This window comes from Nelumbo nucifera, chromosome 2 (genome assembly GCF_055504915.1).
Source record: "Nelumbo nucifera cultivar China Antique chromosome 2, China Antique-T2T, whole genome shotgun sequence".
Lineage (NCBI taxonomy): Eukaryota > Viridiplantae > Streptophyta > Magnoliopsida > Proteales > Nelumbonaceae > Nelumbo > Nelumbo nucifera.
Window position 1 is genome coordinate 18,407,001 of NC_142650.1, and position 13,251 is coordinate 18,420,251.

General features: G+C 37.5%; 1 protein-coding gene and 1 pseudogene across 2 annotated transcripts; both read right to left on the bottom strand.

The window, feature by feature from the left end:
• On the bottom strand, positions 1-7,337 carry LOC104591145 (uncharacterized; annotated as a pseudogene). Its single transcript, XR_016082469.1, has 5 exons — positions 6,341-7,337; positions 3,312-3,525; positions 3,112-3,184; positions 1,881-2,047; positions 1-717 (listed from the first exon to the last, which is right to left on the bottom strand). The product of XR_016082469.1 is annotated as an uncharacterized LOC104591145 (transcript).
• A 4,155-nt stretch (positions 7,338-11,492) lies between these two features.
• LOC104595012 (chlorophyll a-b binding protein CP29.2, chloroplastic) lies at positions 11,493-12,960 on the bottom strand. The gene is made up of 2 exons (XM_010255556.3): positions 12,129-12,960; positions 11,493-12,034 (listed from the first exon to the last, which is right to left on the bottom strand). The coding sequence occupies exons 1-2, from the start codon at positions 12,636-12,638 to the stop codon at positions 11,669-11,671; spliced, it is 876 nt and encodes a 291-aa protein (XP_010253858.1). The 5' UTR covers positions 12,639-12,960; the 3' UTR covers positions 11,493-11,668.
• Between the last annotated feature and the right edge of the window lie 291 nt (positions 12,961-13,251).

Sequence of the window (13,251 nt, forward strand, 5' to 3'; positions counted from 1 at the left end):
TTGCAGACACCAGATTATCACAACGATGTATTGGAATGTGATGGACAGTCGCAGGCGGGCCCATACGGTCGGCCCATTAATTCAAAATAGAGACTTAGAGAAGAATACAAAGAAAACTCAAGAAAAGTAGCCAACTCCCAACCAATTAGGACTTAGGAGGGAATGAGGGATAGGTTGATAGAGGCTATGCTCAACTTGACTTGACTGACTATTCTACAAAGGAAAATAACAATGCTCATCACATCACCCAACTTCGTCTGGCTGCATGTTCATGATCCTGCAGGGGCCAAAAAGATTCCCAAGACAAAACTTTGTTGAGCTCCTTTATCAGTATATTCTTAGCCACCATGAGAGGATAAGAAATCAATACCAAATATCCAAGGAATGTGCTAAAAATTATCAGAAAGAATTGTCAAAGCAAAGTTACAGAATTGGCCTGCTAAAGCATGTAAGGTGGTGTTCAGGTGTTGTGAAAACATGGAGCACACATTGTTAACACCAAATTGCACGGCAAACTCATCCATCCAATTGAAGGATTATTAGTTCATGAAGGGCCATGAGAAAAATGAACTTGTCATCCCACGCTTTCACATGCATTGATGCATATAAGTATCACAGAGAAAATCTTCCTTCTGGAATGCTTCTCCTCACTTGACCCACTCTCTGCGGAGGCCAGACTATATGGGTAACCCTCCCTTGAACCAGGCCCAGAGGAACCTGCCCAAAAGAAGCAACTCTGAATTAGTAGGGCTCCAGTATGAAGATGCAACTACTTCACCTTTTTGCAACATAAGACTGGCATGAAATAGCAGAAACAGAAAACCAACTTATCTTTCTGTAGCAAACAAGCAAAAAAGATTTTGTAGAATGTAGAATAGCCAGCAACTGTCTGTGTGTGTGTGCGTGTGTGACAAGGATAGCCAATCAAAAGAAAAAAAAAGTGTCAGATAAGTGTTGGCACTTCCATCTATAAGCCCTTTATTCCCTCTCTAAGATCTAGTTGAAACATTAAGGCTGCTTTCTTGTTTGATACAAAATAGTAGAGAAACAGAAAGTTCTCAAGGAATTTTACAAAATTTGTTAAGAACTTTCCCTCAACTTTCTGTTTCTCACATATTTCTGTCAAACTAAACGTAGCCTAAATTGATCTAGTTTTTTATTCTCTCTACTTTACTGATCTTACACAATTTAGTGGATAATTGTTATCTTTCTTCACTGTTATTAAACATAATATATTACAGTTTTTTTTTTTAATTTTTCCACATATGTAACTAAAGCCGTTCCCATACAACTTTCTTGTGTATAGAAAATTGGATAGCCAACTAGAGCATTATTTGACAAGTGATAACAAAAGATCATGGACTTGCAATTTTAATGGACTTGGAAAAAAGTGCCTCCAGTTTGTTTGACAAAACCAACATGTGCTTCTACTTAAACACATACATACACACATATTATTCTTAAGTGATCTGATGCAAGTTGAAAGACCCATAAGAGCAAAATCATATGTTTGAGGTAGTGCAAAGCTACTGATGGCTCAAAGTTTAACTACTGTTTGAGGTAGTTTAAACTTTAAAGTTACTAATGGCTCAAATTTTAACCATGGATATGGCCCTTGGTAGAGTGGAAACTTTTGTAGCCAGTCCCTAATATTCCAGATAAGGCTTTGTTGAATTAAGTTGAATATATACAATATTCTACTCTATTCAAGTAGCTCTTATGAAATACATTTATTTCACAACAAGTCTCCGACATACTAATAGAATCTAACCATATAATGTCTCTATTGTTTACTATAAGAGTGTTTTTGAGTGTGTATGCATGTGTGTGCACAGAAATGTGGCTATCCATATCATGTAGGCATACGTTTAGAAACATACTGGGCCAAAAGATCTTGAATCCAAGCTGGAAGCTGAATTGTCCCCCTCAACCCAGCAATGCCCTTCCTGGAATCTTCAACATATCATATGAATGAGGGACTTTGATCCAGTCACCTGGCATGGCAATTATTCTCTTTATGTGTTTCTCCTTGTGATTATTGGGGGACCTGAAAATTATGGAGTTTAGCACCAATCAAATTTAACATTCAACAGCTCGACAAAGGTAGCCTATATTTCTTGGATTGAAAACAAATGTTGAGCATATGGTCATCAATCTGCATCCTTCAACTACTAGATCTTCTCTAGAAATGAATACAACCTGAAGTTCAATTTTCCAAGACATAGCAAGGCTGAGGCACTAATATCAAGTCTACATAAAGTATCTGAACTGATATATAACTTGTAAAGTTAAGGATTCTCCAAATAATGTGATAGCAAATCACAACATTGATAATTCAGGCTCATTTAAACAGTGTGAATATCAGTCCAGAGAGGTGCCATAACATTCAATTGGATTGGATTCATTGACATGAATACACAAGTGCAGTAAAAATACAGAGAGTACTCATATATAAATAGATGCATTTGGTCAGGGTTATAGGCTTGAATACCTATAGTTATGTGCATACATTATGTTTCTTTGTGTCATGTATTTACTTATTGGTTGATAACAAGTGCAGAAAAGAATTTACTAGATTATCAAAAAAAAAGAAAAAAGAATTTACTAGTATAGAGATAGAAGATGGAAAATAGACCAAGGCTTATAGCCTTATACAGCCATTCCAATTTGACCAATCTGACTAACAAGTGCAGTAAAAATACAGGGAGTGGTGGCCTAACATTCAATTGGTTTTGATTCATTGAAATGAATACACGTGTAATAAAAATACAGAGAGCACTCATATATAAATAGATGCATTTACTCATATATAAATAGATGCATTGTGTATGTTTCTTTGTGTCATGTATTTACTTATTGGTTGATAACAAAGGAGAATTTGTTTAAAGAAAAAAGAATTTACTAGTATAGAGATAGAAGATGGAAAACAGACTGAGGCTTATACAGCCATTTCAATTTGACCAATCTGACTAACAAGAGGAAACAAAGCAGGTAAATACCAGGGCACACAGCCATAGCAACACCAAAATGTGTTATATCTTCTTCACATTCTAATAGAAGTGCTCAATTTAGAAGAAAAACTATGCATATGGTATTAAGAAGTATATTTACCGAAATACTATCACATCTCCATCTGTAAATTTGTAATTTGCAAGGCAAAACTTCTCCACTAAAACATAGTCATCTGCACCCAAATCATTAATCAATGAACCGACAAATCATTGAGGCATAGTCCTCTGTCAAAGTTTTCTTCAAGTTAAAATCTACCTGCTACTAACTTGGGAAACCAAACAAGCAATAAAGGAAGTTACCTGATAAGGATCCCAAAAATGTATTGGTGCTTGAATTGAATGTAGGATACATGGATAGGCCATGAACAGAAACAATACTTGCATATCTATCTGAAATGGTGAGAGCTATCAGCCCACCTGTTATGGATTTCGTCATAGCATTCCACAAGAAACTTGCATTCCCCATATTCAAATTTCCTCAAAGAGATGTATGCCATGTAAAAAAATAAGTCATCTGCACAAACCATCACCATCCAAAAACAATGTAAGAGGTTAAGTTGTAATACTACATTCCAGTAGTACATAGGTGTCTTCATATCAAATGATGGTTAAAAGTACATTTTCAAGTGCACTTTTTAACAAAAAGAAAGTATGTTTTACCTACATTAAAGCAATTCAAATGAATTGAAACCACAATTAATGTAATTAAGGCTGTGTTTGGTTGCAGCGCAATTTTATTTGCACTAGTACAAATGAAAAAAATGCAAATTCTGGTTTAACTTTGTTTTCGGTTTTACTTTATTCTGCTTCATGCCTTAACTTACTTCATTTTTACTGCAATCAAACAAAATAAGCTAGAATTTGAAAGAAAAATAGATCAGAATTTACACTCAAATCATTTGCACTGCCATAGTTTTGCATCAGTACAAATTTGTTTGCATTGCAACCAAATACAGCCTAAAGGAAATGGAATGTAGATGATATTGCCCATAAACATATTAAGAGTTCATTGCAGACACCATATGATAGGTGTTTTCATGAAGAAAAATTTGTAAATTTTCTTTTACCCTTCTTTTGATATGCAACTATGTATGTCATGAAACCAAAATAAAAAGTAAGTTTTACAAAATCACATAGAACATGGGGTTAGCCCACAAAAAACACAGAAACCCATCCCATAGCTAATAACCTATTAAACTTTACATTTACACAATCTCAATTTGATATATACATCTTCTGACAAGCCCAACTAGCTAACACATGTGCAAAAAAGATCCAGCTACATAACTAGCCATCTGAGCTTGAACGGGACTGGAACTGTTGGAATCAAATCCCTATTGTTTTCATATAGCATGTTGTAGACAAGTCGTCTCCCTCCTATAGTAAGAGGGATTTCCAAGATGGAGCTGGTGAGGTCAACACTAACACAAATACTAGGAAAAAAGTCAAAAACATTCTAGACTGGTATTCTGTATTTTCATCCATCTTCAATAGGGGACCAACGTCAGTTAGAATGATTTGCAAACATTGTTCTTCCCAGTTTCTAAAGGGAGTCCTGGTATCCTAGTCCAAGGATCAGCTCTCATGAGTTTAACATTTATAGGGTTGAACCCTGAAAAGTCCATTTCATCTGGACGAGGTATTTTCCAATGACATACCAACGAGTTCTGTCAAAACAATCTCATACTTGAACACTATGCATTGGATTAGTTCCAACATACCAAGGCTTTATAAACTCAGTTACTCGAATTTTAATTCAAGTCTGTCGGGTTCCCTCATTAATGCATTCAATGTTCAAGACTTCTGTAAATTTAGTTTGCTTCTTAAATGGCAAGTTTACCTCTAGTATGCTATAATTATCTTTTTTAGGTTCGAGGTTGCTGATGCTACTGGTCTGCTCCACTTCATTACATATGGTCAATCATTCAAACTCTTTGACAAGCTCAGACTGATATGCCACCACTGTATTTATTTCTTCATCATATATATTCCCCTATCCATCTCTATGCAGGTCATGATTACATTTCATTTTCCTAAGCTCAAATTTGGCCTATCTGCTTCAGATCTTAGTCTCTTAAGTCTGCCCATTTTAATTGGGTCTCTCCGGTGGTAATTCTCTTCCTGTTTCCATTTATTACTTCTTTCCCAATCACTATTCATTTTTTTAATCTTCGCCTACCACCTTCACTCCTTTGGTGGTTAAACATCACTTCCTTCCTGATGCGGGTCAAGTTCACTATTAATTCATAATTCAGCAAACCAAATCTCTTAGCTTTGCCGGACTCCCTGATGGTTGCACTTTGATTATCTCCTCATTAGTCCAATTCTCAGCAGTCTTTTGATTCTCACTTTCATTCATCATCTTTTCACTAGATTGACTCCCCACTCTAACGAGGTGGGGTCTAGCCTGATCATTTTCCCAGTGCTTGTCATCACCCTGAAGAGCCTCTATTTGCTCCTCATTAATACTGATTTTCTCTTCAATTTGTTCTCTTGCATTCAAATTCAAATTTGAATTTGGAGTTATCATTTCCATTTGCCTCTTTTCCTTTTCACCAATTTTACACATATTTTTCTTTCTCCCATGTTTTCTTCTACCATCCTATTTGATGGGGTATTTCCAATATTATTATGGGTTCAACTATGATGCCAGAAAGACATGATACCGGAAAAACTTATAACCAATCTCTGGCATCTTAGATTTTTTTTTCCATTATTATTATTATTATTATTATTTTTAGATTCCCCATCACCCATTCTCGGTAAGGGATTTCTTCTAGACATGTGTTCCTGATTACTTTTATATATCTGATTGCAGTTTACTTTTAACCCATCAGATATCTTTGGGTTGTTTCCCACCTTGATCACCCTTTTGATTCTTGATCAAATTTTGGCTTCTCATGTCCGCATTTCTCTTCCAAGTTAAACTATTCCTTTGGAGGTATCTTTTTACGGGCATTTCCAATTCATTGTGGCTTTTTTTCAAGCACCCCACAGTCAATTTAGTTATTTCCGGAGTATCCATGGAGGCTTGTTTCCTCCACTGCTCCAACTTACTGGGGTTATTTTTATCCTAGTGGTCTGGCCCTCATCTCCAGGTCCCACCCGAGATCTCAAAAGATATTTTTTCCTAAGACCTCTAATTCCCATAATGTAGGTTTACATTCAATTCTAGAATCCAAGCATACATCAAAGCAGAGAAAGAAAAGAAAGTACATGCAGAGTAAATCAGCCAGTCGATATGAGAAATTAAGGAACTAACAAACCAAACACTAAAGAGTTTCAAAGAAGCAAACAACCGTTTAGCGAGAAGAGAGGAAATATCTTACCCAATCTGAAGATGATGGAGTTAAATATCGTGGGAATCAATAAGAGAACAAACCATGTCGAAACTCAACAAGTTCACTCATACAACTCCCACCGAAAAAACTTCATAGTGACGCACTGAGGCTAGCTTTAGAGCAAAGATCACAGAGCAAGCATTGGCTGTGTTCCGTTATCCTTAACAGTTCATCTTCCCCGTCAGATGTGTTTCCTGGGTTGGGTTAGCTTTGAACCCAACCCCAAACACTTGGGTTGGGTTGGGTTGGATTGGCTCAAGGCTGGACAGAGTTTAGGGTTGAGAAATGTGAATTGAGATCGGCTTCAGTCAGTGTAAGGCACGTTCGAACACCAACTTTGGATTGGGTTGGTGTGGAGGCTGGGCAATCCAATCTAACTTGCACACAATACCTGTTTTGACGGGCTTGGCCGTGTAAGGTGGGCTCTGCATGGAAGGAAAGCCTCTTCTAAGTCATGTTTGGTTAAAAAATCTGAAAAGCTGCTAAGTTCAGATCAGAATATCAGATTGAATGCCCCACAGCACCTCCCACTCATGTATTAGTAACATCATCCCATGATAAGTACGGGAGATATTTCCAATGCACGGTGAGGTGTATGTGGCGCGTTTATGGAACGTCAATGTGATCTCTAATTAGTTATACTTTCATTCAACTAGTAGTAGTGGTTGGTACGTTGGCCTGGTAGTCCCAATTAGACCTGTTCATGGGCCGAGTAGCCCCCGGATGGGCTTAAGCATGTATTTTAGCCCGTGGGCTTGACCTCGGGCCTAAAAGCCCAAGCCCGATTATTTTACGGGCCAGGCTCGGGATTTGTTAAAAAAGTCTAGCCCGAGCGGACTTTTCCTAAACTACCTAACCCTAACCCAAAATACTTAAAATTTTTCTTTTCATTCTCCTTTCTCACTCTCACTCTCAGAACCGGCGAACCTAACTGCACCTGCGAACTCAGTCACCGACGGCCGACGCCACCAGAAATAGTTATCTCTCTCTCTCTCTCTCTCTCCAGTCAGCACCGTTTTCATCTTTTTTCTTCTCATTCTCAGATCTCTCTCTTTTTAGAACTAGGTCTTCTATCTTCTCAGTTCTCTCTCTAGTTGTCACCACCAGAACCTAGGCGCACCGTTTTCATTCTGCAAACTCAGGCACCGGCAACTAGCGCCACTAGATCTAGATCGTCTCTCTCTCTTGAGCGGTGAGTTCTCTCTCTCTCTCTCTCTCTCTGACCGGCATTGTTGTCATCTTCTATCTTCTCACTTTCTCGGTTTCTATTCTTACTCTCAGACTCCCAAGAATCGGTGAACTCAGCAGGCACCATTCTCTCAATCCTCAGAGGGCACCAGCGCTCAGACTCCTAGGTCGGGCTTCGGGCTTCGAGCTTTTTATGAGGGTCGAGCTCGGCCTCGGGCTTGAAAAATTTATGTTAATAAAGAGCAAAAGCCCAGCCCGGCCCATGAACAGGTCTAGTCCCAACGGATATGTGGATTCAAATCCCTCTATTACAAGTCCGGCTTCAGTCAAAGCAAAGCTTATTTGAACAATCTTTACAACCTTGCATTGGGAATATCTCCCTACTTATGTACTTTACTAATGCAAGATTACAAGAGGCTCTTGGAACGGTGTGAGCATGGGCTTGCTCTGACTGAAGCTTACCTCTGAATTGTTAATATGTTGTGTTAAATACAAAAAAAAAAAAAAAAAAAAAAAACTGTAGTAGTAGTGTATCCCGTGCCTCGCCTCTACCTACTAATATCAATTATGATATATTCCTTATCAATATTTTAATCATTGATTTAAACAAAGTGAAGGACAAAAGCACCCTTAACTCTTCATTAAATTTTTAAATTAAAGTTTTTCTTGTCCTCTACTTGCTTCGTGAGTTATTAATGTACTTCAAAGGAATCAAAACCATCCTCGTTACCCTGGTGGTGGTTTCCTCCATAACCTTATATAGAAGATGAAATGAGAGTAACGAAGATGGGTGATTCCAAACAACTATGTCCCAAAAAGGCTAAAACAAAGGGTAATCATGGGTCGGGCCAGGTTAGGCTTTGCTTTTATGATAAGGACTATAGCTTAGGCATGTGCCTGAAATATAAGCCCTGGCTCAAGTCTATACAGGCCTAGGCTGGGCCGAGCTTAATTCCGAGCCAATGTTACTCATATATAAAATATTATATATCTATATATAATATTTTAATTCCGAGCCAATGTTACTCATATATAAAATATTATATATCTATATATTAAATGACATAACATGCATATAAACTTATTTTATACATTATATAATATAAAATATTATATATCTATATATTAAATGACATAACATGCATATAAACTTATTTTATACATTATATAATATAAAATATTATATATAATATAAATTATACATGTCATGTTATAATATTTATATATAAAATATATAATATAATGTAAAATAACATGTATACATTATACACAAAATGTGTAAGTTTAAATATATGCGGATCGGGTCAGGCTTGAAGTATTAAGGCCAAGCCTGACCCTAAAATTTGCGGGCCTAATGTAGGCCCAGGTCTGAACCAGGCCTAAACACAAAATCCAAGCCCAAGCCCAGAATTATCGGGCCAAGCCGGGCCAGGCTGAAATGATCACCCCTAGCGAAAACCCAAGTTTTACACCACCCTTGACCATTATTCTAAACACTTAGAATCAATTTTCCCATATTGAGTTCTTTTTTTATAGGACTAAGATAAAATTTTTATCTAGGACATAGAGGTTTTAAGTATTTCAGTTAATTACAACAATTCCCCTTAGCCTATAGCAATTAGGAAAAGGGAAATTGGCTATTTATCATTTTGCCTAGTTGTATCCATTAACAATTAGGAATAGAAATCCCTTTTCCTTTGTACAAGGGCAGTAAGGCAAGATATAAACATTGAAACCCAAGAATAGAACCAAAGATGCTTATCATGGATGGTGTCTGTATACAAATATATAAAGCGAATATAAAGATGCCACTAACAAGAACTTTAAGTCTAGTACATGAGTTTGGATTTTCTACCCACATACCATCAGTCACATATGGAAAACATCTCATCCTCTTACATATTATTATGCATGGAGGTAGTGTTTTGTAGGTAGAGCAAACTAGGGAGAGAGCAAACTTGGCTATTCAAGCTCGACTCATAAGAATAGTATAGTATCAGGCTTGAGGTTGATTTGATCTAGAAACTTGAGCTCAAGCTTGACTCGATTCATAGCTCGTAAGTTCGAGCTCGGCTCGGCTCGAGCTCGACTATAAACCAAGTTGTTTTTGAAAAATAAAAATTATATGTATAAAATTATTTTTTTATTTTCAAACAAAAAATTAAGAATTATAAAAATTATTTACTATTATACATAAAAAATAAAAATATTATTATATATAATAAATATTATTTATTATATATAATATATATGTATGTATGTATATATATAATAAAAATTATTTATTTAATACTAGGCTCACGAGCTGAACTTCACTAGGCTCGAATTCGGCTCGAAGCTTGGTTTAAATTGAGCTGAGCCGAGCTCGAATAGATTGTGAAAGGCTCGGCTCGTGGCCACCCCTAGGCTTGGCAATGAGATGAGTAGCACTTTAGAATGGGGTTTAAATTATATTACAATTACGGGGTATTAGTGATGCTACCCCTAAATTTATATAATCCATTTTCTTTATTTTAATACCAAAAAATAGAAAAAAGAATCAACACAAATTATTGACATTTAAAAAGTTCCGTTTGTTTGCAATTCAAATATAAACCATGTGCTAAATTTGCAGCTAGTTCACATTTGCATTTACACCCTTACCTAGGTTCAGTTAGGAAAGAGTACAAATATAAATATGTACAGTATAAATACATACAAAATATAAGGTTTTGCACATTTGCATTTGTACTCTTTTCAAACTGAGCCCTAATGTAAAATTTGTGCTTTTAGATTGTGTTTGGTTGTAGTGCAATTTTATCTGCACTAGTACAAATGTATGGGAGTGCAAATGAAAAGAATGCAAATTCTGGTTTAAATTTGTTTTGGGTTTTACTTTATTTTGCTTCATATCTTGATTTATTTCATGTGTATTGCAATCAAACCAAATAAGGTAATTTTGAAATAAAATTAAATCATAATTTGCACCAAAATCATTTGCACTGCCACAGTTTTGCATCAGTACAAATAAATTTGCATTGCAAGCAAACACAGCCATAGGCTTATTTTGGAAGAAGAACAAATACAAATATGTAAAGTGCAAAACCTTATGTCACCTATTATTTTTTATGAATTTATACTCTTTCCAAACTGAGCAATAGGATTCATTTACATATATTAGTTGTGCTTTTGCACCACATTCTTCCTACCTTTATTTTCTTCATATAAACTGTGGGTCACATCAATTTACTTTTTACTTTACTCCTTCCAAACAAACAACCTTCTTGCTAAAACTAGATGAAAAAAAACAAATAATTAATTAAAAGAGGATGAAAATTTATTTCTGCCATCAATTTACAACATAAGGAGAAAAATTAGTTGGTCTTGTCTCAAAAAAAATAAAAAACATGTTTTTAAAATAAAAACAAATTTTATAATGTAGAAATTATATGATATTAAATAATCAGATGAAAACATGTTTTTGAAAACATAAATTCAATAGCATGGTTTTGGTTTCAGTTTTGAATAGAAAAGACACCTACTTTGTGTATTTGTTTTGAAAATCAATATGTTTTCAAATCAGGTGATTTTGATTATTTTTGGAACTAACAGGAAGAAAAACAATTCAGGTTGTAAAACGCTCCTTAAACAATCATGACTCCTGGTTTTATTATATATATATACATTTTTTTCTTAATGAGATTGCCAACATTAGAGCCTAGTTCAGACCCGGGTCTGATTGTCCTAGACCTCATTAGAAACGCAGTTTGAGCCTGGAGCCTGGACCAGACCTGAACCCAGTAGACATTTCACAACCTAACCCAACTTCACATTTAAAAAAGAAACAAAGATGTACAGAAGAAACTCTATTGCTTTTCCTCGTTACTTTGGAACAGGAAGAAATTAAAATTATTAAAATTGAAATGACTCCGATTAACTTTCCTTTTTCATGATCAATTGAATAGCATTCTCGTAATTTTGACTTGTGAAAAATTATAATATAAACAAACTATATGCAGTTATTATGTAGTAACATCTCACATAATACTGTCAAAGTTTTTACAGATGATGATGGTGGAGATACAAATAACAATGCAAAAGCTAGCGCAAAAAGTCCCCGCGCCGGTACAAAAAAGAGAGAGGAGCTTTTCAAGAGGTGGAAGTGAAACGATCAATGATGGTCGTGTGAAGTGGGTCGCTCAAGTGCGTAGCCCAGTTGTTGACCGGACCTTTACCGGTGACTGCGGCTTGCACGGCGAAGCCCAGGAACGCAACCATGGCCAGACGAGCATGCTTGATCTCCGCCAACTGGAGCCTCGATTTCTTCTCCGGGTCGGCGGCCAAGCCGAGAGGGTCGAAGTACTTCCCACCTGGGTACAACCTCTTTTCTGGGTCGAGCTCTGCGTTCCTCTGGAACTCAATGTATCCGACCAGTAGAACTTCAATCCATATCAATGTGGATAGTGAGAATGGAAGAGGAAGGCCAAGGTAGGATGATCCCTCCACCAACTCAACCTGTAAATTACCATCACAAATCAATTTTCAGAAATGGGTCCAACCATTTTGGCAGGATTTCCTCTAGAAGTTGGAATGTGACTATGAGGCCTACCTTTCCGGCATCTTGCCAGGTAACGCCGGTGAGGGCTTCAACGGCGATGGCACCGAGTGTGCCCAGCATGGCCCACCGGCCATGAATGAGTTCACACTCGCGGAATCTTTGCAACCCAAACACCTCGCTGTAGGGCTGGAATGGAGTCGACTTCACATCTGAGCTCTCGGTCCGAGTTCCTATTATATCACCAGCCAGGTTCTTCGCTAAGTTCTGGTCCAACGAGTCCAAATCGAACTGCAAGTACTCGACGGGTTTCCCCAGTCCGAAAGGGTCGAATCCGAAGTCACCAACCATGCTTCCATCGAGCCACTCGGGGGCTTTCGCACCGGGGAACCAAAGCGGTCGGTCCGAAGTCGGCTTCGACGGCGCGGTCTTCTTCGGCGGAGGAGATTTCTTCGTGCCGAACGGCAACCCGAATCTGGCCTGGAACTTGCCGGAGTTCGTGTGCACGTCGTGAAGGCGAGTTCCGAGGAAGGAAGAAGTCGCGGCGGCTGTGGCGGTGGCCATTGTCTGACCTCTGACGTGCGGCTCGCGACGGTGGTGGTGGTGGGTACTCGGTGGAGTGGTGGGTTAGCGTTGGAATTATATTTTGGTGATCCTATGAGGTTATGTGGTCTATCCACGATGTAGATAGGTGACCGTTGGATGTAAAGAAGGTATCCATCTGACGGATGTGAGAGTCTCGGCCTTATCTTTGCCTTATCTGTTGATTCTGCGTAGCCACGCCGGTGGCCGATGTTCCAGTAGCTGTGCACGTTATGTGGTGTTTCTCTGTGGTTGGCATTGCATGGCAAAATCTTTTAACGTGGCCACTGTTTTCCCACATTGTTACCCGATTTTATCTCTCATTCATTCGTGTGGCTGTCAATGGATCGGATCAAGAACTGGGTTTGACGATCCAATTCCAAATTATTCGGATAATTCGGATCATAATCAGTAATAAGTATTGGTATAATTAATATGATACCGAAAACGTTTGTGTGTGTCACCGGGGTAAATTTATGATGCCGGAAAGTTATGATACCGAACTTTTATCACCAAAACCCTCCGTGTCAATTTTGATGAATATCACATGATCGATTATACTGGCTATTGATTAATTATAAGCATATCAATACCT